Source organism: Elaeis guineensis, chromosome 8 (genome assembly GCF_000442705.2).
Source record: "Elaeis guineensis isolate ETL-2024a chromosome 8, EG11, whole genome shotgun sequence".
Taxonomy (NCBI): Eukaryota; Viridiplantae; Streptophyta; class Magnoliopsida; order Arecales; family Arecaceae; genus Elaeis; species Elaeis guineensis.
In genome coordinates, this window is record NC_026000.2 from 135,147,470 (window position 1) to 135,169,167 (window position 21,698).

At 37.9% G+C, this 21,698-nt stretch overlaps 1 protein-coding gene across 3 annotated transcripts in view; it reads left to right on the forward strand.

Annotated features, from left to right (window-relative positions):
• The first annotated feature begins 532 nt into the window (after positions 1–532).
• Positions 533–21,698, forward strand: part of LOC105049504 (protein DETOXIFICATION 33) — a 36,251-nt gene continuing 15,085 nt past the window's right edge. For all 3 annotated transcript variants that reach the window (XM_073242888.1, XM_010929159.3, XM_073242889.1), the window contains exon 1: positions 533–847. In XM_073242888.1, coding sequence (XP_073098989.1) covers positions 575–847 — 273 coding nt within the window. In that variant the 5' untranslated portion in view covers positions 533–574. The remainder of the gene's footprint in view (positions 848–21,698) is intronic.

Here is a 21,698-nt window from a genome sequence, read left to right on the forward strand (position 1 = left end):
AAGAATAAAGACTAAAAACTCAAAAAAAAATTTCATAAAAGAGTCTCCATACGTACAAATAATATATCTTCTCTCTTTCTTTCCATATCCTATTTCTACCATCTTTCATATGGCTCCATACGATTTTCCATATATATATCAAAGAAATACCAAAAATCCTTTACATAGATCATCACGTGGATGGATAGTTTAATTCGGCTCACAAATCAAAAATTCATTAAGACACAAATTATAACAATTTTATAAAAAAATAATTAAATAAAATAATATTAAAAATAAAATTTTAAAATTATTAAAATTAATAATTGGTTAAAAATAAAATTTTATTTAAATTGAGATTTAACAATGGACCCAATACTTTTAGCTCAAGATGGCTTTCAGCGTCAAGAGAGATAAATGGTGGTTTTGTCTTTTTTGGACACAGTCCATCGGATTAGGTGGGTAGTTAGTACTGTATCCTTGGGGCGCATGTTAAAAAAACCCTTTATTTATTCTTTTAAGAATCCTTTATTTATTCTCATTCTTTCTTGGGAAGAGAGAGTCTTCGGAGTTGCGCCACCGCCGACAAAAACGAATGGCGCCGCCGACGGCGGATCCTTCTCTGCCTCTGCTCACGAGGAGGAGGAACGAGGAGGAGGAAGAGAAGGGAAGGCGGCCTTGGTGGGAGGACACGTGGCGGGAGTTGAGGTTGGTGTGGTACATCGCCGGGCCGGCGATCCTAACGTCGCTGTTCCAGTTCTCGCTGGGCTCGGTGACGCAGACACTGATCGGCCACGTAGGCACCCTTGAGCTGGCCGCCGTCGGCATTGAGAACCTCGTCATCACCGGCATCGGTTTTGGTGTCATGGTAAACTTCTTTTTTAATTTTCCCGTCCCCCGCTCTCTCTCTCTCCCTCCCCTTTTGCTTTTATGAATATGGTTTAGTCAGTTGTTCCTGCACCAAACTATTTTGCTTTTTTTGGGTAATTCAAATTTGATATATTCTTTAAACTCTATGTCGTTCTATGTTTACAACAAATTGTTACTGGATAGATCCATATCTGTAAACTCGAGGTTTTGGTTTTAATGATTATGGTACTTTCTTCTGTGACCAATACTACGAATATGACCAGTGCTAGCTTAATGGGTTGTAGCATTGCTTGAGTCTCCAGAATTTTTTTTTTAATAAATTAATGAAAACTCTTCACTTAAGTTTTAAATTAAAAATAATTTTTTAATTAAATTTCAATTAAAAATAATTTTTTATATCAAATACAAATTAAAAATAATTTTTTAAATAACATAATATGATCAAATTATCTTTATAATTATAAAGCAACACTAAAATAATACTGCAATATTATAAAACAGTATTATTTTATTATAATGTAATACTTTTTTATTGTAAAGGAATACTGTCTTATTCTAATATAAAGATATTATAAAACAAAACTATCTTATTATAAAATAGTATTATCTTATTATAAAACAGTGCTGCCTTACTGTAATTTAAGGATATTATAAAATAATACTGCTTTATTACAAAACAGTACTGCTTTTATAAAATAGTACTATCTTATTGTAATATAAGAGTATTATAAAATAGTACTGTTCTACTATAAAATAATACTATCTTAATATAAAACAGTACTATCTTATTGTAAAAGAATATTACCTTATTGTATAAGGGTATAAGAGTAATTTTAGTTATAAATGAAGAGTTGCTTTTAATTTATGTTTGGAATGGGGAGCTAATTGAAAATCAACTGGGAGTTGCTTTTAGTTTAAAACTAAAATTAGGGATTTATCTCTAGTTTTTCATTTTTTTTCTTATCTTCTTAATTCTACGAAAAGAACTTACCCAATAAAAATTTATAGATTGTAGAAGTTATCACGTTTTGAATCCAGCATTCAGATTGGATACATGATGTCCGCACACTCTTTAAAATAAGACTCTAAAAAATATGCAAGATCTATCTTTTTATCAGTATACAATCTTATGCTCCTCTGTTCGGTCTCAAGTCCCATAGTATCTTTTGGATCTGAAAAAATGAGGAAATGAGTTTTGTGGGCTCAGTAAGTTACCAATATCTCTGAGAGATTAAGCATAATTAAAAATTCATACATAATAATAGATGCAAATATCCATATAATTTAAAATTTTTAAGACATGCCATATGTAATAGTAAGATTTAAAAATCTCTTTCAGTCTTCGTTGACTGCAGCCATGATTAACCTTATGACAAGGCTTAGGAAAGACTAGTCCTTAAAAACAAAACATTTGATCTATCGGTGTGTGTTAATAATCAGCCCTACTGGTTAGGTCCAGGAGGGAACTAGCTCTAGTTTATATAGCCATGATTTGCTCTGTGACAAGGCAAAGAGCTTAGTCCTAAATAAGAAACATGCAACGTATCAATGTGTGCCAGCGATCAGCTCTAATTAGCTAGGCCCAGGAGAACTAACTCTGCCAGCAATCAGTCCGACTGGCTAAATCTAAAAGAAATACATTTTTTGACAGAATAGTACTCTACAAGCCAATCGCATAGTGATGCGAAGAGACTTTTCTGTAATATCTTCTAGCTCATTTGCATGATATTAGTATTTATGAGATAATTTTTTTATATAAATTTTGAGTTTCGATGATGTAGCGAAATATAAATTTAAAAATTTTTTATGTGCATTCAATAATTGAAAATAGGGTTTAACATTTAAATAAGACTACCGAAATTCAATAGTGGTATCAGAGCCACCTTTGATTAATTCAATCAAATATCATGTTATTATTATGATATGGATTAGATCCAGTTCAAACTATATCAAAATCAGATTTTTTGATTGATGTTTAGTTGATGTTCTTGATGTATTTATCTAAAATCCAAGGGTCGACCATCATGTTATTGGGCACTACCATTATGGGTCTTCCATTTTGATTGTTGTCCTAGGTATGTGTGGAGCTGAAAAAATTTGACCATGGAAAGGATGCATCAGACATGGATTAGAATTTTTGTCGATGATTTATTTAACTATAATTCATTGATCTAATATGATTAGAATTTATGATTATAGATTAAATCAAATTCATAGTTCTAATTTGATTAGAAGTTATGTTTATTTTAGGTTGATCAAATTATCATTTATCTAATTTGATTAGGATTTGAGTTATGGTTGATTGAATCTATGCTAATCTAATTGATTTAGGTTAATCTAAGAATTGATCAACCCAACTCAAATAGGATGATAAATGATTGACTTAAAATTATAAATTGGATCAAGTATTGAACTCGAATAAAAAATTCTAGATGGGTCCTATGCCCATATATTTAAACATCTCCATTGACATATTTTTGAATGATATCACAATTTAAATAACATGAGTAGTTAATTATCTTGTTTTATAATTATTATAAAATATAAATTGAGTGATTATGGACTATGGTACATCCATGTGATGGATATATACATGAATGCTTCTCTATTGACTGATTATATAAATATATTTGCAAGAGTTGCAATAGGGACTGGATGCCCCTGATGCATTATATTATCAACAGCATCTTTCTTTTGTATATTTTCAACTGTTGATTGAATTTTTACATATTGATATAAAATTATAAAAAAATTATTTAAAAAATAGATAAAAATTATTTCTTTCTATTTTTAGATAAAGATTGAGCATTCATGGTAGTCTTCATGAAGATGAAGACTGGACTACCAGACATTTGTAAAGCAGAGACGCATTAAGATTGACCATGAGATAGTTCAATTTAAAATGCACCTAGAGTTAGACTCATAAATCATCCTGTGGCTCGGATGAGTTTTCAAAAATCTATAACCATTAGATTTTCTTTATATGCTTTTACTTGCTCGTAGTTAGAATTAAAGTTTAAATTGCATATGATACACGTATATATATTTTGAATGTGCTTGAGACCTAAGTCCCTCTCAAATTATATTAAGTCATAATGGCAAAGTGTTAAGAACACTACCCATGCCTTCTTTCATGCTAAGCCAGTATTATGTCAAGAACTATAGTAGGCTTATTGTGCTATCCACAAGATTTACTATGGAGACGGATTTGATACTGTCTTGGTGTATTATGAAGCTAATGATATTTAGCTCATACTAAGTCAATAGAGTATGTCAAAAACTGTAGTGAGTTTATTATGCTATCCACGAGGCTTGCTATAAAGATTGGTATGATATTGACTTAGTGATGCTTATGGCATATTTGGTAGTGCTGCCTTGTTGTGCTATCCACAAAGATAGTATTATTCAGGTATGACCATATAAGATTGAAGGATATGACTTGACTAAGATACTATAGTTTGTTGTACTATCCACAAAGCTATAAGTATTTTAGAGGTAAAAGTTATGTTGAGAGTTGTATGAGGTGCAATTGATAAAGAGTTACCTACTTTTGAACTCATAGGAGCTTATTGTGCAATCCACAAGGCTTTTTATGAAGAATTGGGATCTCAACTCCACTAAGGAACTAGATGATAGGTTTCTTCATTTTTCATACTTGAGAGCTATGAAATTTGTTAAAATAGTGAGAGACACATTTAGATAAAAACCTCATCTAAATTATGTATGTCATCATAAGTAGTCCTTTTATGTTCTTATATATTTATCTACATCTTCACTATCATTATATGGTATGTTTGATGCTTTTAAAATTGACCAAACTTCATGGAATGGTTGAGGAATCTGAAAATAGTTCTCATATAAGAGATAGTCTCCTATTCTCCTGATTTTATTTTGATCAGAGATGATACTATAAAGAAGAAAAAATTATATATGCGATATGGTGGGTGACAGTAAAACTGTCAAATATATTCTGATTAACTTATTTATTCGATTAAGTCAATATCATGGATGGAGAGTTAATTCAGGATTTGATCCTACTAACTCTCTTGAATTTCTTATTTAGTATCTCCTAGGAGAAGAAAGGTGAAGATTATCTTTATCATTGATATCTATTATCATTACAATAATGATGAGCATTAGAGATAAATTACAAGAGTTGTCTTGTAAATATGAAGTAGTAACAGGATGCAAAAGTTATATCTGCTAATTATTTGTATATAATACAAACTAATTTATCATTGAGTGCTTCAGCTTTAAAATTTTGAGTATGTGATACCTTATATAGGTTTCACTTATGCAAAGTGTTGCTGGACCTATAAAGTTGAAAAGAGGTGATTACATACTTTTTGGCACTGATAGATAGCCCATTCATGCTAAGGACGTAGGAACCTAAATAACCTTCTAGCAAAGTTTAGAAACTAATAGACCATTGTTATATGTCTAAAATTATCAGAAATATTATTTTAATTTTTTTGCTATTGTAGCATGGATTTGAAATTAATGTTAAGAGTAAAAGTTACTCTCCTTTTGATAAGTTTTAAGACTATAGTCTTATGTTTCTGTCACTTAATGACGTTGTTCTTCATGTTGATGAGAACATATCTCTAGCATTACCAACTTGGCTATTTTTATGAGTCAAAGATAAACAAGTAATACAAAAAAGAGTTCTTTATCTGTATGATTATAAATTATATAAAACTTGTAAATCTTATCTCATAGATAAAATAATCAAGATCTCATTTACTAGACATGAGAAAAGGTGAGTAAGGTATTACATCTTGAACATATAGATGTTCGAAAACTAATAATATCTTGACCCAGAGATGGACACTCCATATGATATATGGTGTATTCTCTAATATGCTTCACAAATTTTGATTCTCATTCTGAGGATATGTCCTAAAAATTACTGCATATATTTTTTTAGATACTAACAAAATTTGTTACTAGCACTCCATATGAGATATGGAAAGAGGCAGATTGTCCAGCTTATGTCAAAAAAATTGATGTATATAAGTTTTGTGCTAGATCAGATTTTGTATATGTTTATAGGTTATCCTAAAGAGTAGTATGTGATACTACTTCTACCACCCTATTGGACAAAAGATATTTTATCAGTAGGTATGCCACCTTTTAGGAAAAAAAATTTTAAGAAGGAGACAGTGAGAGGATAATTGAACTTGAAAAGTTCAAGATCTATGAACCATCATAACCTGTGGAGTGTCTACAAGTTGATTCTCGACCAGATGTGCCCATTGATGAGGCACAATCATGACACACACTTTCTCATCGAAGGTCAATCTAAGTGTGTAATGTACCACTCAAAATATAGATTTGTTATTATGAATGACTGTACATCATACATTATTATGAATGATATTTTCTGGACCTATTCGGAGATAGTCATGAGTAGAGATTCTGACAGATAGCTTGAAATCATGAAATTCAAAATGAACTCCCTATACATCAATCAAGTATGGACTATGGTTGAAGCACCTATGGGTGTGACCCAACAGATTACTAACAGGAATGTCAATCCAGATTTTTGCTTGCTATAGCCAAACATCATCTAGAGAGTTTGTCTCTAGTTGGAAGGCAAATCTATTTATGGATTATAGCAGGTATTGAGGAGTTGGTACTTCTATTTTTGATGAGATAGTCAAAATATTTGACTTTATCAAATATGGATGAACTGTGTGTATACGAGAAGATAAGTGAGAGTCATACTAACTTCTTGGTTATATATGTGGAAGACACATAATATATTGAGAAGATAGTCCCGATATTGCTCTCGATCAATGACATGCTTATCACAGAAATTTTCATGAAAAAGATTTGAGTGTAGCATCCAATATACTTGGCATCTATAGTGATAGATGTAAGTGGATGATAGGCTTGCTCCAATCAAGGTACATGAATTTTATGTTGAAAAAGTTCGACATGAATGGGTGTAAAAGTATTTACTTATCCATATATTTAATGTACCAAGCCTAATATGATTTATGCCTTGTGCATAATCATTGATTTCAGACAGATCCATAATGGGATCTTTTGAAAACTGTAAAAAGTATTCTTAAAAGTACTTGAAAAGTACTAGAGAAGCAGTGAATTGAAAAAGTTCTAAACAGCAAATTGTGTTTGACTCAATTAATTGCTGTTAGTAAAGATTACTAAGAAAAATCGTCTGATGAAAAGTTCATGACTAAGTTAGGTGTGGTCTCACCAGAAACCCATACACATCCTATGATATTTTCACCTCATTCATGATTTGATCATAAAATGAGTTCATATAAAAAATAGTATAATAGACTAATTCACTAAGCCTTAACACAGCAGTAATGTGTTCGCCACCCTGATTGCATTGGCATTAGGTACAGGGCGATTTGACTTTAGTGCAAGTGAAAAATTAAAAGAATAGTACCCTACAAGCTAATCGCATGATGATGCGAAGAAACTTTTCTGTGATATCTTTCTGTCATTTGCATGACATTAGTTATTTTATTTATGAGGTATTATGTTTTATCATTTGCTGTATCATAATTTTTATGATTATGATAAATCTCATAGATTAGGACAATAATTTTAGGACCATGATGAGATCATGTCAGTGAGATTTAAAATCTTGATAGTACCAATCTAAAATATTTTTAGTCATTGGATCATCGAGTCAGAGATCGATGATGCCAATAAAATGATACATCCTCTGTATGCTTGATAAAGAGGATGGTTGATCTCACAATCACTTATGTGGTGATACTAATATAAAGATGTAGATGCTCATTAGAGAATGAGTTCACTGAACTGACCCATAGGAAGAACATCTGATGGAGCCTTATAGTATGTTGACAGATGATTCTTCAGTGGGAGTAGTGCATGTGATCTTTTGATCTGAGATCACCATAATACCTTGTGTATATAGATCCTTACTTTAGTTTATTTTCTAGCATGCCATTTTGAGATGTGTGTGGGATATTCTGGATATGGCGAAGTCTGCATGAAAGTTGTAAGTGGTCAATAAGGAATCGATCACTCCTTGTAGGAGGAGAGAACATCCTATGTGATCTCATAGGATAATGACTCTGAGAGTCTCTGGTCAGAGCAACGATGAACAGTGAAAAAAATTTTACTGATTCATCAATCGAGTCATCATCATTAGATCGAGTATATATGGATAAGTATTGAGGCTTGATATGATTTTATGCCCATGGTCTGTCTGGGATGTTATGTATTGAAGAATTGAATTACACGGTAACTTGTCATAGAAGAATAATTTTGATATTTCTATCAAATTTTAAATTTTTAGATAGTTATGACACATTGCTATATGACAATCTTGACTTATGGACTCATCAGAATTAAAAAAATTTAATTTAAAAATTAATTAGAAAGAGTCTTAGTTGATTGAGACTCTTGAGCTGACCTAATCTAATCGGATTAGGATTATGTCAAGATTCTGGATCCACTGCTGGTTAGATTTGAAACCCAATAGGTCATATACAATAAGAATTTAGTCTTGATCCAATCTATTTAGATTTATTATAAATTCAATAGATTAATTGAATTGCTAGTACATGAATTAGCTCAAGTTTTCAATTTGGTTCAATGCAAAGGTGTTTGTGCTAAACCCAAGCTTGTTATCTTAACCTAATGAGATTGGGTTCAATTCTTTAAGTCATGAGATGGCTTAACTTTTTATTTTGAAAGTGTTTCAGCTTATCTTGGATTTCTCCATGCCAAACCACACGCCTAAGAATAAATGGCGCCACACTTTTTGGCGTTAAGAAGGAAGAGTCTTTAATGAAGACTCTTAATTCCTTCTTTTATTTCACGCATTCTCTTAATCCCACGTGCCATCTGATGACCCTTGGGATATATGGGCGCATAAGAGAAGGAAGAGTTCTTCTCTAGGAAGAAACTCCATGCCAAAAATAAATGTGACACCCCTTCATTTTTGTGCATTGAATTTGGTAGAGTCCTTAATGTTATGGACTCTTGATTTCATGCCTATTCTTTTTCCCACGCACCATAAGATGGTTCCTTGATTTTTCTACATAGAGGAAGAGTCCTTCTGCTGGTAAAACTCTTCTTATTCTATGCCATTATCTTTGGATTACATGCAAAAAATTAATTTATGTGTGTAAGGGAGATAGGATGCCAAGAGTTGGCACCCCTTGAAAATGATGTGGTGCCCCTTTATTCCTTATATAAGGGGTACCCCATATGGGATAAAATCCAATCCAAATTGGCTTTAGGTGTGGGATTGGATGAGAAAAAGATAAAAAAAGTCTGAAGTGAAAAAGACAAGAAAAAGGGAGAGAAAAATAGTAAGAAAGGGAGAAGAAAAAAGGAAAGCATGAGATGCTTGTTCTAAAATCAGATTGTTCAAATGTTGAACATTCAATCTAATTTTATGTAGTGAGATCATTTAAGAAAAGGTTCTTAGAGTGGTTCTAGTGGAGGTCTCGAAGGCATATAAACTTTGGTGTAATCCGTTCTTGCGAAGGATGATCGGTAGTGAGCTTGCGAAGAAGAATGCAGCACTACGTCGCATTATGAAGGATCCTGATCAGTCCCATGTGAATCACCATTGGAGGGCTTCTACTTTGAAATCTCATAGAGATTTCAAAATTATCAGTTCATGGTCTTCATATTGGTATATGACTTCTGATCTCTACTTGTTATATATGCTTATGTTGTTTGATTGTAATCATCAAGGTGTTTTTAGGATTTTTGTGTTCTGATAGTCCCGTTTAAATGTTAAACCCTATTTTTAATTGTTGAATGCATATAAAAATTTTTAAAATTTATATTCCACTGCATCATCGAAACTCAATATTTCTGACGTGTGGCCAACGATCAATCCATTTGACTAGACCCAGATTATAGTCTAACTAAAGAGTTTTTTTCATAATTTTATCATATCAATTTCTCATAAATAATCATACTTATTTTTGTAATGGCATCAACTCTTCTCATATCTTCCAAAAGAGCAACAAAATACTTTTTATTCAAAACACATGCCGGGGTGAACATGCATAATTTTCTTTCCACAAATCATACAATATTAAAACAAAGAAATCATCATTTTTCAAATTTTTTATCATCCAGAAGTGACAAAGAAATCTAATATTTTAAATTAACTTTCATGCATAAATACATACTTTCAAATTATAATAATTTTTAAATATTTGTACATAAAATTTATTTTTAAAGATATGAATACATACAAAAATAAATTCAGAGATAAAAAGAAACTTACAGACAATTGAATCCAAATGTCACGATTTTTGGTATGTAATCTGATCCTTAGATCTATGCTTCTCCTAATAGATCAAAATCTTGAATCAGATATATTTCATTAATCAACAAAAAATTAGACTAGTTTAGCTCGATTTGGTCAGTCTGAAGAGATACGAAGAAAAGAGCAATTATAGTTCAATCTATTTGATCAACTCTACTAATCCTGAAAGGAGAGAGATGCTTGATCTAGATTGCGATTATATTGGATCGTGGGCAATCCATACGTCTTAGATTGATTTGAATCTAATCAGAATTGGAATCCGATCAATAGGACAATTTAATAAAAAAAATTGGCTTTTCTTCTATCCTTTTTTTTCTTTTTCTTTTTTTCTTTTTCCTTTTCTTTTCTTTTCTTTTTCTTCTCTCTCTCTCTTCCTTTCATTCTCTTTCCTCTTTTCTTTCTTTCTTTCTCCCCAAGCCGAAGAGGGTTTTCGTGACAAAGAAGAGGGTAGAGGAGAGGAGGGAATGGGTTGGTGGTGGTTGACAGCCAGGCGACTAGGCAGTGGTGGCACGGTCGAGTGCCGACGACAGCAATGCCTAACTAGCGATGTCGATTTCTGACAAAAGAAATGAAAAATAGAAGAATAGGGAGGACAAATAGGTTTTGGGGCAACAATGGCTCGATTGCGGTGCTTCGGTAGTTGCCGAAGGTGAGAGAGTTGGGAAAGGGAGAGGTAAGGTTTCAGTGATGAATTAATAGAGAGGAGGTGGGGTTTAAATAGAAGAATTGAGAAGGGGATAAAGATTGGTTCAGTGGCAGATAAGTCAGGCCGTTCTCCGATGTAACCCACCTACATGGCCTTCGGTCATTCCCCATTGATGCACGAAGCTTCTCCAACTACCCTTGCAACCTCAACTTCTCCCATGGCATGGGATTGGGCAGGGGATAATGTTCCCCTGTTCCGATCAATCTCTTCCCCTCTTTTTTTTTTTTTTTTGAAAAAAGTTTCAATGAAGTCAGCAGGGCTTGCCAACTTCACGTTGAGCCAGATCCTAAAGGATCGATTCTCACATTCTTCCCCCTTATAAAAATTTCATCCTCAAAATTTGAGGAATCTTGATATGTCAAAATTGAAGGTGCTTAGCCCAAAACTCTCATATACCATTTGTCCTGGCTTGGTATTTCTATCAAACTAAACACAAAATCACATCAGTAAAATGCCCATAAGCAATCCGACCCCATGAATCAATCATAATGCTCATGCATATTTCTATACCAAAGTACAGGCTCTTTTTAAGAATACTTCATAATTTGGTACCTCCGCATCAATTCTAAACATGTCCCTTTTATATACAATTGAAGACCTCATCTCTTCTCAATCAAAATCAGTGTGATTACTAGCTCAAAAGCTTTCAATCGGATTTAGAATTAAGAAATAGACTAATATGATCAGCACAAATTAAGTGACCAAGATTCAGATTAGGATCATCATCTTGATATAAATACATGTTTATTTAGGATTGAGTTGGGATCAATTGGATGCAAAACCCTTATAGCAAGATCGATTATCAAAATCAATGGTGTTTGGAATAGAGTTTGGAATGAATTCAGCACAAATATCGTGATGAAGTTTTGATTCCACAAAAGGGAATGGCCCATCTTGATTAAAAATCAAATCATTTGATGACTATGAAAGTGATTATGATTATATAGTAATGACTTTAGACAACAATAAGCCATCAGAATTATGCAATGATCTCAGAATTAAATCATAAAAATTAAATCCGAGAAGATCAAGTATCGATATCATGATTCCTATGTTGGAGTTGAGATCATGGAGAGGGAATGAATCATATTAGATTTATTCAAATACTTGATAAATAGATCAAATTTAATTAACAATCAACTAACATGAGATATAGGATGGTCAAACTCTTCTTAGTGCAACCAATATAGTCACATCATGACTAACCTAAAAATCCATACTAACATTTCTCTTTTATGAATAAAAGCCTCTTATATTGAAAAACTACAATCAATATTTTCAATCAATTTTAAATAATCAATCACCATACTTCCACTTTGCAACTTTGATTAATATTCTTCAAAATTTCTATATGATCCCAGATTTACATTCTATAAAATCAAAGCAAAGATTTGTTGTCAAGTATACTAGATTATAATTATGTCTCAAGATAATTACCATATTCGTATCATTATTTTGTTAGATGTATGCCTTAGAAGTCAATTAGGATGACACATAAAATATTTTTAAGGGCATAGTTTGTAATTTTGATTTAATAATGAAATAAAATTTGAATTATTTATCCATTCATATTGTGTAATATGTCTATGAATTGTCTAATGAATTAACAAGATGATGACATAGATTCTCAAGAGTTGAGAATTTGAGGCATGATCGATCCAGATAGGTTGGGCATGGATCACTTTCTTATGGATAGATGAGTCTTGAATCTACAGTGTGAGAATATTGAACGAGAGTGCAGGCGCTTGTTAGAAAATAAGAGTGCTGAGCATGATCGATACGATAGTCACCTGGGTATCTATTTTCTCATCATGACATACTCGATACAGTAGTAGTGTGCATAGTTCTTCGACCTATGGTGCCTCGCTATTCAAATGAGATTGCTAGAGTTTGACTACACCATAACTCGATCTTCTAGTCATATGAAATCTTGAGGTGCATGTTGGCTACAGTAGGTTCATTGTAGGAATAGGGTGTGTACTTATATGGGATCTATTGATCCTGATAGTTAGGGAGAAATCCTATGAGGATCATAAAACTGAGTTTGAAAATTTATGACCATGGCATGTGTGAATGATGAAAGGAGTTTTTATGACGATTTACTAAGAACTCAAATTGATTATATCTTACATACGACAAGATTAGATTGACGAGCTATTTATGACCTTAGTCTTATTGGGACTTACAATAGAAGAATCGGATCATACGGCAACTGTACCTAGAGATTCATCTATTCAGGTCTGCTGAGTTACCACTACATACTGCTAGATATTACTGATGGATTGTAGAACCAACTAAAAATTATTTTGGTGATCAATAATTCTCGAATTAGCTGAATTGAAAAGAATTCCAATCCATTGAAAGGAGTTTCAATGATATTATTGATGAAAATTATAATATATTCTACTATCAGACAGAATTGAACCTATGGGATCACATAACAAGAGATTTGATCTAGGATAATGCAATTGGGATCATGTGGTTCTAATTGATTTGGATTTGAAAAATTCTATTGGGTTTAGAAAACTATGCTAGCATATGATAAATCCAAAATCTTCTTTGGACTTGAATCTATATAAGATGGAGATTGGATCAAGTCAACTGCAAGCATTATGGGCAGCTAAGAGTTGATTTTTTATTATTAATTAAGTTAGAAGAAATTAGATTTGAACCCAATCAGATTGGATCTATGGAGTGCCAGTTGTTGGTGCCCCCTTAGACCTAAGGAGAAAGATGGGGCGCATGCCCCATCTGATTTTGGCATCAAAGATGATGGGTTTCGATTGCGCAATGCAATATAATTTTCAAAAGTTTTGGATATGCATAAAATTAAGTTTTAACATTTAAAACGAGCCAACTGGAACATAAACCCTAGATCTGCCTTGTAGATTTCAATCAAATCAATCAAGCATGCACATAAGGTAAGAGATTATACTTTTCTAAAGATGAAGATCTGATGCAAGAAATGATCTCCGCAAGATATCAAAATAGATATCCTCTAATGGTGATCCACACAAGAATGATCAGGATCTTTCCTAACTCGGTGTAGTGCTGTAGCCTTCTTCTCAAGTATACTGCCTATTTTTCTTCTTCAAGAATGGATAGCATCACCATCTGTATGCCTTCGAATCCTCCATTAAGATCATGCCAAAGATCTTTTCTCAAAAGATCTCACCATCCAAATTTGATTCAGAAATCCAACTCTTGGATATTCTAAACCCTAGGATCAGCAACCCCTTGCCTTTCCTTTTCTCTCTTATCTTTTTTTTCTATTTTTTTCTTATTTTTTAATCTTTTTTTTAAAGATTTTTCTATCTTTTTTTCTCTTTCCCACACCCAAAACACTAGGGAATCAGCCCTTATCTTATAAGGAGCACCCTCTTTAAATAAGAAATGAAGGGGCGCCTAAGAGTCCCAAGGGGCGCCAACTCTTGGCGCCTCCACTTCTTCACATGGGGATTAAATTCTTCGTGTGAGAAATAATGGCGTAGAAGAGGCTTCAAATAGAGGACTTTTCCTCTTCTGTGCCCATAAAATTTCATAATTATTGTTGTGAAATAATAAAAGAAGGCGTGGGAAGATAGGAAGGAATTTAAGAGAAGTAATAAAGAAGAACTCTCCTTCTTAACCCCAAACATAAATGGGGCATCCAAATAAATATGGCATGGAGAATGGTTGTGTGGCATGGAGGATTCCCTATTCACATAAAATACTTCCAGCTGATAAGATAAGAAATCAAAAGTGCAAACCTAATCTAATTAGGTTCAAGGCAACAGGTTAAACTTAGCTCAAACACCTTTGAACTAACTAATTAGAAATTTGGGCTAATGCAATGTGCTAGCAAGTAAACTTAATTCATAGGATTTACAATAAATCTAACTAAATCAGATCAAAATCAAATTTCAAAGTGTACGACCCATTGAATTCTATATCTAGTCAGTAGTGGACTCAGGCTCATGACCTAAACCAATCCGATTAGATTAGATCAGCTCAAATGTATCAATTTTAATCAGAACATCTTCTCATTAATTTTTGAATTATTTTTTTTTAATTTATATAAATTCATAAGTCAAAATTAATATCTAGCAATATATTATAACTATCCAGAAGATATAAAATTTGATAGAAATATCAAAAAAATGATGAGTTACCATGCAATTTCATCCTTCGATCATACAACAATCCAGATGAGCTATGGGTATAAAATTATATCAAGTCCAAATATTTATCTATATATATCTTAATCAGAAATGATGATTCAGTTAATGATATATTAAAAATTTCTTTCTAATTATCATCCTATTTTGACCAAACACTTCTCGAATTATCAACCTATGAGATCACATAGGATGTTTGCTCCCCTTATAAGGAGTGACTGATTTCTTATTAACTACTCACAACCTTTATACATATTGCATCATATCTAGAACATCTCACATAAGGATCAGAAAATCAAGCTAAAGAATAAACCAAAATATAGATTCGTATACATCAGATACCATGGTGATCTTACGTCTAAGGATCACTTGCACTACTTTCACTAAAGAACAATCAGCTGACATACAAATAAGGCACCATCAGATGTTCTCTATTGGATCAATTCAGTGAACTTATTTTCTAATGAGTATCCACATCCTCATATTAGTGTCACCACACAAGTGATTATGAGATCAACCATCCTCTCCATCGAGCATACATAGGATGTGTCAGTCTTACCAAAATTATTAATCTCTAACTCAATAATCCTATGACTAAAAATATTTTAGATCAGGATCATTAAGAATTTAGATCTCACTGGCATGATCTCATCATAGCCTTAAAATTATTTTGTTAATCTATGAAATTCATTATAATCTTAAACAAGTATTAAGATGCAGCATATAATGAAATAAAATATCTAATATTATTAATAATAAATATCAAATACATAAGTTTTAAAGATAAAATATAAAAAAGCATCCCATCACATCATACATGTGATTGGCTTATAGGACAATTCTTTTAAAAAAGAAAAAGTGGAGGCACCCAAGAAGTCTTAATTAAAGTTGGTTTTAGGTTCCTTATGAGATAATAATCTAATTTGATAGAATTTCTAAACTAAATAGGACTCCATTTTAGCTAATAAAAGGAGTTTGAGATGAGATCTCTAAATCCTAAGCAATCAAAGTAAGTTAGCCCCAAGTCTCCACGCATCCCCCTCTCTCTCTTGAGCTCTCCATGCCCTCTCCGTCTCCTCTCTTCCTCACGCCCAAGAGTTGGGAATCCTTGGCTTCTACGCCTAAGGGTTGGGTGCCTTCTTCCGTCTACATGCAAGATCGAATTGCTAATTTGAGAGATGGAGTTCTCTCATCTTTTTCTTTCTCCTTTGAAGATTGCTTGTTGGTTTTTTGGTGAAGAAATAAAAGAGGAGTTTTTCCAGATTGTTCCATAGATATCTGTAGAAGTCGGATGCTTGTGCGGCTCAAAAGAAACTGTTGGGTATAAAATACCCTCAGCCAAAGTTCTTAACAGGATTGACCCTCCCGGGACTCCTCCGGCTGTCGACCGCAGACGGTACCTCCCCTGACTGAATTCTCCCGACGGACGAACTTCCACTACACCACTCGAGCTCTTTCAACATGAGTCCCCCAGTCATCTATTAAACCGCCTAAGCGCTCACTAAGCTCCATCGCCAGCCGACTTTCTACGACTATCAGCTACTCCCCGAATCCCTTCCAGACTACTTCCAGCCAGGTTCAACTCCAATTCAAACTACCCCGGACTTCGCCAACGGCTGAACTTCTCCAACGGTAGATTCCTACAACGATCAGATTTCAGCCCAGACTCCTACGGGAGCCGGATCTCGTCTCCAACTCCGGCCATGGGAAGACTCCGCCCGGACTCCTACGGGAGCCGGACTTCATCCCCGACCTCGATTGATGGTAAACTTCATCCGGACTCCTACGGGAGCCGGACTCCGCCCCTGACTTTGATTGTAGGTAGACTTCGCCCAGACTCCTACGGGAGCCAGACCTCGTCTCCAACTCCGGCTACGGAAGACTCCGCCCGGACTCCTACAGGAGCCGGACTTCATCGCCGACCTCGACTGATGGTAAACTTCATCCGGACTCCCACGGGAGCCGGACTTCGCCCCTGACTCTAATTGCAGGTAGACTTCGCCCGAGCTCCTATGGGAGCCAGACCTCGTCTCCAACTCCGGCTACGGGAAGACTCCGCCCGGACTCTTACGGGAGCCGGACTTCATCCCCGACCTCGACTGATGGTAAACTTCATCTGGACTCCTATGGGAGCCGGACTCCGCCCCTGACTCTGATTGCAGGTAGACTTCGCCCAGACCCCTACGGGAGCCAGACCTTGTCTCCAACTCCGGCTATAGAAAGACTCCGCTCGGATTCCTACGGGAGCCGACTTCATCCCCGACCTCGACTGATGGTAAACTTCATCTGGACTCCTACGGGAGCCGGACTCCGCCCCTGACTTTGATTGCAGGTAGACTTCGCCCAGACTCCTACGGGAGCCAGACCTCGTCTCCAACTCCGGCTACGGGAAGACTCCGCCCGGACTCCTAAGGGAGCCGGATTTTATCCCCAACCTCGACTGATGGTAAACTTCATCCAGACTCCCACGGGAGCCAGACTTCGCCCCTGACTCTAATTGCAGGTAGACTTCGCCCGAGCTCCTACGGGAGCCAGACCTTATCTCCAACTCCGGCTACGGGAAGACTCCGCCCGGACTCCTACGGGAGCCGGACTTCATCCCCGACCTCGACTGATGGTAAACTTCATCCGGACTCCTACGGGAGCCGGACTCCGCCCCTGACTTTGATTGCAGGTAGACTTCGCCCAGACTCCTACGGGAGCCAGACCTCGTCTCCAACTCCGGCCACAGGAAGACTCCGTCCGGACTCTTACGGGAGTCGGACTTCATCCCCGACCTCGACTGATGGTAAACTTCATCCAGACTCCTACGGGAGCTGGACTCCACTCCTGACTTTGATTGCAGGTAGACTTCGTCCAGACTCCTACGGGAGCCAGACCTCGTCTCCAACTCTGGCTACGGGAAGACTCCGCCCAGACTCCTACGGGAGCCGGACTTCATCCCCGACCTCGACTGATGGTAAACTTCATCCGGACTCCCACGGGAGCCGGACTTCGCCCCTGACTCTAATTGCAGGTAGACTTCGCCCGAGCTCCTACGGGAGCCAGACCTCGTCTCCAACTCCGGCTACGGGAAGACTCCGTCCCGGAGATCGACCTCCAATCGGACCATCGACTCCATCACCGGAGGGTCTCAAGGAGGAGCAGACCTTCCACGACCATGAAACTAAGAAACCTGTAAATGTACTGCTCACGACTTTGCTTTAAATCAAAATTCCTTTCAACTTTGCATGTCTTTCCCTTTTGGCATGGATTTACCCCTTCAAACAATTAAAACAAGGTCATGTTAGGAACAGGAGGAGAACCTCGTCCTAACATGAGCCAAATAAAGTCTGATTATTTTAAGATCGGATCGGGGGAAGGATCCATATAACGGCCCTTGAGTGCCCCCATGGTCATGTTAGGAACAGGAGGAGAACCTCGTCCTAACATGAGCCAAATGAAAGTCCGATTATTTTAAGATCGGATCGGGGGAAGGGCCCATATAACAGCCTTTGAGTGCCCCCATGGTCATGTTAGGAACAGAAGGAGAACCTCATCCTAACATGAGCCAAATGAAAGTTGATTATTTTAAGATCGGATCGGAGGAAAGGCCCATATAACGGCCCTTGGATGCCCCCTGAGCCATGTTAGGGACAGGAGGAGAACCTCGCCCTAACATGAGCAAAGTCAAAGGCCCGGTTCTTTTAGACCAGATGGAGGGAGAGGCCCTGCAACGCCCTTACGCACCCCCACAGCCATGTTAAGGACAGGAGGAGAACCTCATCCTAACATTAGCAAAGTCAAAAGCCCGGTTCTTTTGGACCGGATGGAGGGAGAGGCCCTACAACGCCCTTATGCGCCCCCACGGTCACGTCAGGGACAGGAGGAGGACCTCGCCCTAACGTGAGCAAAGTCGAAGGTCTGATTCCTCTTAGATCGAATGGGGGGAGAGGCCAAACAGCGCCCACATGTGCCCCCACAGCCTTGTTAGGGACAGGAGGAGAACCTCGTCCTAACATGAGCAAAGTCGAAGGCCCGATTCTTTTAGACCGGATGGGGGGAGAGGCCTTTGCAATGATCCTTATGTGCCCCCACAGCCCCGCTGGGAACAGAAGGAGAACCTCGTCCTAACGATGACAAGGACCCGACTGTCCAACGAAATTGGATAAGGAGAAAAGTCTCCTCAATGGCACCTCTACACTTCTACGCACCCCTTAAAAAGCAAGGGGAGGACCCTCACTCGAAAAGAGGAAGAAAATTAAAAAGAAAAGCGACGAATTACGTCGGTAACAGACGAAAAACAGACCACACCAAAGATCTAAGGAACCTCGTCTCAACAAAGATGGAAAGTTCCTACCAAACATCCCCGGCCTCCAAGAAGGCCCTCGACACAGGCCAAGAAAATAATGACACCTTTGAGGTAATCGGAGTTCGGACCACCAAGCTCGAGCCTACGACATGGACGACAAGAAAAGTAAATCAGCATGGCGACGACTGGGCACCTCCAAACGACATCAACGTCGGACAAGTCTTAAAGATAAGAGAAGTTCGACGGACGATAATTTAATACAATACGCGGACGAGGTAATACAAAATCTCTTTTCATTTCATTCATAAAATATACACTACAAAGTCCGGCAGGCTAAAGAAAGAAAAGCATAACGACAAGAACAAGATGAAACAATAGAAGAAAAAATACATACATGGGAAGACGGAAAGACAAAAAGAGCCCTAAGAGGGCCCGGCTTCCTCCGACCTCAAACTTTCGGCTTCGACCCTCGCCAGGGAATCCCTTAAACATCTGAATTCTACTTCCAATTCTCTCTCTCTCTCATTAGTATCTCCATGTATCTTCGATGATATCGCTGGCTTTCGCTCTCCATCTCTCGACGCCTTTTTCTCAAGACCTCAGATTCTGCCTTCGCGTCCTTGATGGCCTGCTGCTCGCATGCCAACTGAATCTTCAATTGCTGCAGCTCAGTCGACCTCTCCCCAAGGGTGACAGAAAGCCCTTCTGTAGTTCTTCTCAGGGATTGGAGTTCGCTGGAATTTGAGAGGAAGCGAGCTGAGCCCTGCCAGCCAGCTGTCCTTGAAGATGGGCAACTTCGTCGGTCGCCACCCTGAGTCTCCCTTTATATTCATCCACCTGCCTGCGCCAGCCGGCCCGATGCACGTCGTAGCCCGTCTCGGCATCCTGAAGCTGCTGCTGAAGGTCGGAGACCTTCTTCGACCACTCCCGGTTGCCGTCGGCCCGAGCCAAGAGCGGGACGAACTTTCCTCCAGCTGGCCAATCCTCTCCTGCGCAGCTGACAGTTCCACCCTAAGAGAGCTGATCTTGGCAGCTTGAGTCCAAATTTGATCACTGGCGCACTTCTTGTGTTCCTTAAGCTCCTTTGCGAAGTTTGCCTTCCTCCGACTGTACTCCATGATCCCCTTCACGTGGAGATTTCGAAAGCGGGTGGCCTTCGCGGTGGCTTCAAAGTGACCCTCCCTCAACCTGCGGAGCTCGCCTTCCATCTTCTTCAACCTTTTTGTCAAATGAAGAACTTCCTTCTTCAGCCGTTGGATCGTGGACTTCAGCGAAATTCTCTGGGGCAGGGGAAGTGCTTCGGCAGGACGCTGCCATCGGAAGACCAAAGCGTCAAGACGCGTCTCATTGCAGGAAGAAAAATAAAAAGGAGAAAGGAAGAAAGAAGAAGCCATCCACGACGAGAAATTCAACTTTGTTGATAGAATGTTTCTTAAAACAAAAGGAAAAGGAAAAATGCAATAAAGGAAAAATATAAGGTCAGAGGTCTCAGACCTCAGCGGTAGGAGTTGGGGAGCTCGGTGTCCCTGGAAGGGGGGCTGCGGCAGCAGTAGCAACAGGAGAGGGGCCGGCCTCATCTTCAGACTCCTCGCCCAAGAAGCTGAGATCGAGCTCGAAAAATTTTTTGGTCACCTTTTTCTGGCAGACTCGAACCCCTTGATGAATGCTTCTTGGCCGAATCGGACGTTCAGGTCCCTCATCTCCGCGGAGGCCTTGAACCCCTCCACCGCAAGACCCCTGGCCTCCGAGACCAGGATCGAAATCTGCTCCGCCAAATTGGCGACCTCGGCCTCCACCTTTCTCACCGTCTCCTCCGAGGTCTGCTTCTCTTCCTCCCGGGCCTGCTTTTCTTTCTCCAGGGCCTCTTGGAGGGTAACTACTTCGGCGGCCTTTTCTTTGAGACGGGCGACTTCGGCCCGGCGATGCTCCTCCGCCTGGATGGCGTCCCTCCTCGCCCGGTTCGTCGCCTCGATGTTAGCAAGGAGCTGGTGCCCAATCTGCAAGGGCAGCTAGGGGATCAGAACAAGGGTCGGAAAGCCAATTAAATAAAGACTTGTTTACCTCGAGAAAGATCCTAGAGAGTCTCAAACCCGCTGCTCAGGATCAGCGCGGTCAATCCTCTCGATGACTTCAGGCAGAATGCAGCCGTCGATCAACCGCTTGATCAAGTCCTTGTCATTGAAGGGATTCTCGGCTCTTCTTCGGAACCAAGGGACTCTTCAATGATGGCTCGACGGCTACTCGCCCTGCGGGCCACCGACTTCCTTTCCTCCCTCTCTCGACTCCGGGTGCCTCCGCGGAACAGACCCCCAAGGTGGGAGCCCCAGTCGACGGACTCCTTGAAGAGGCCCGGGGGGCCGATGGCTCGGAGTCCGAAGGAACGTCGACCGCGGG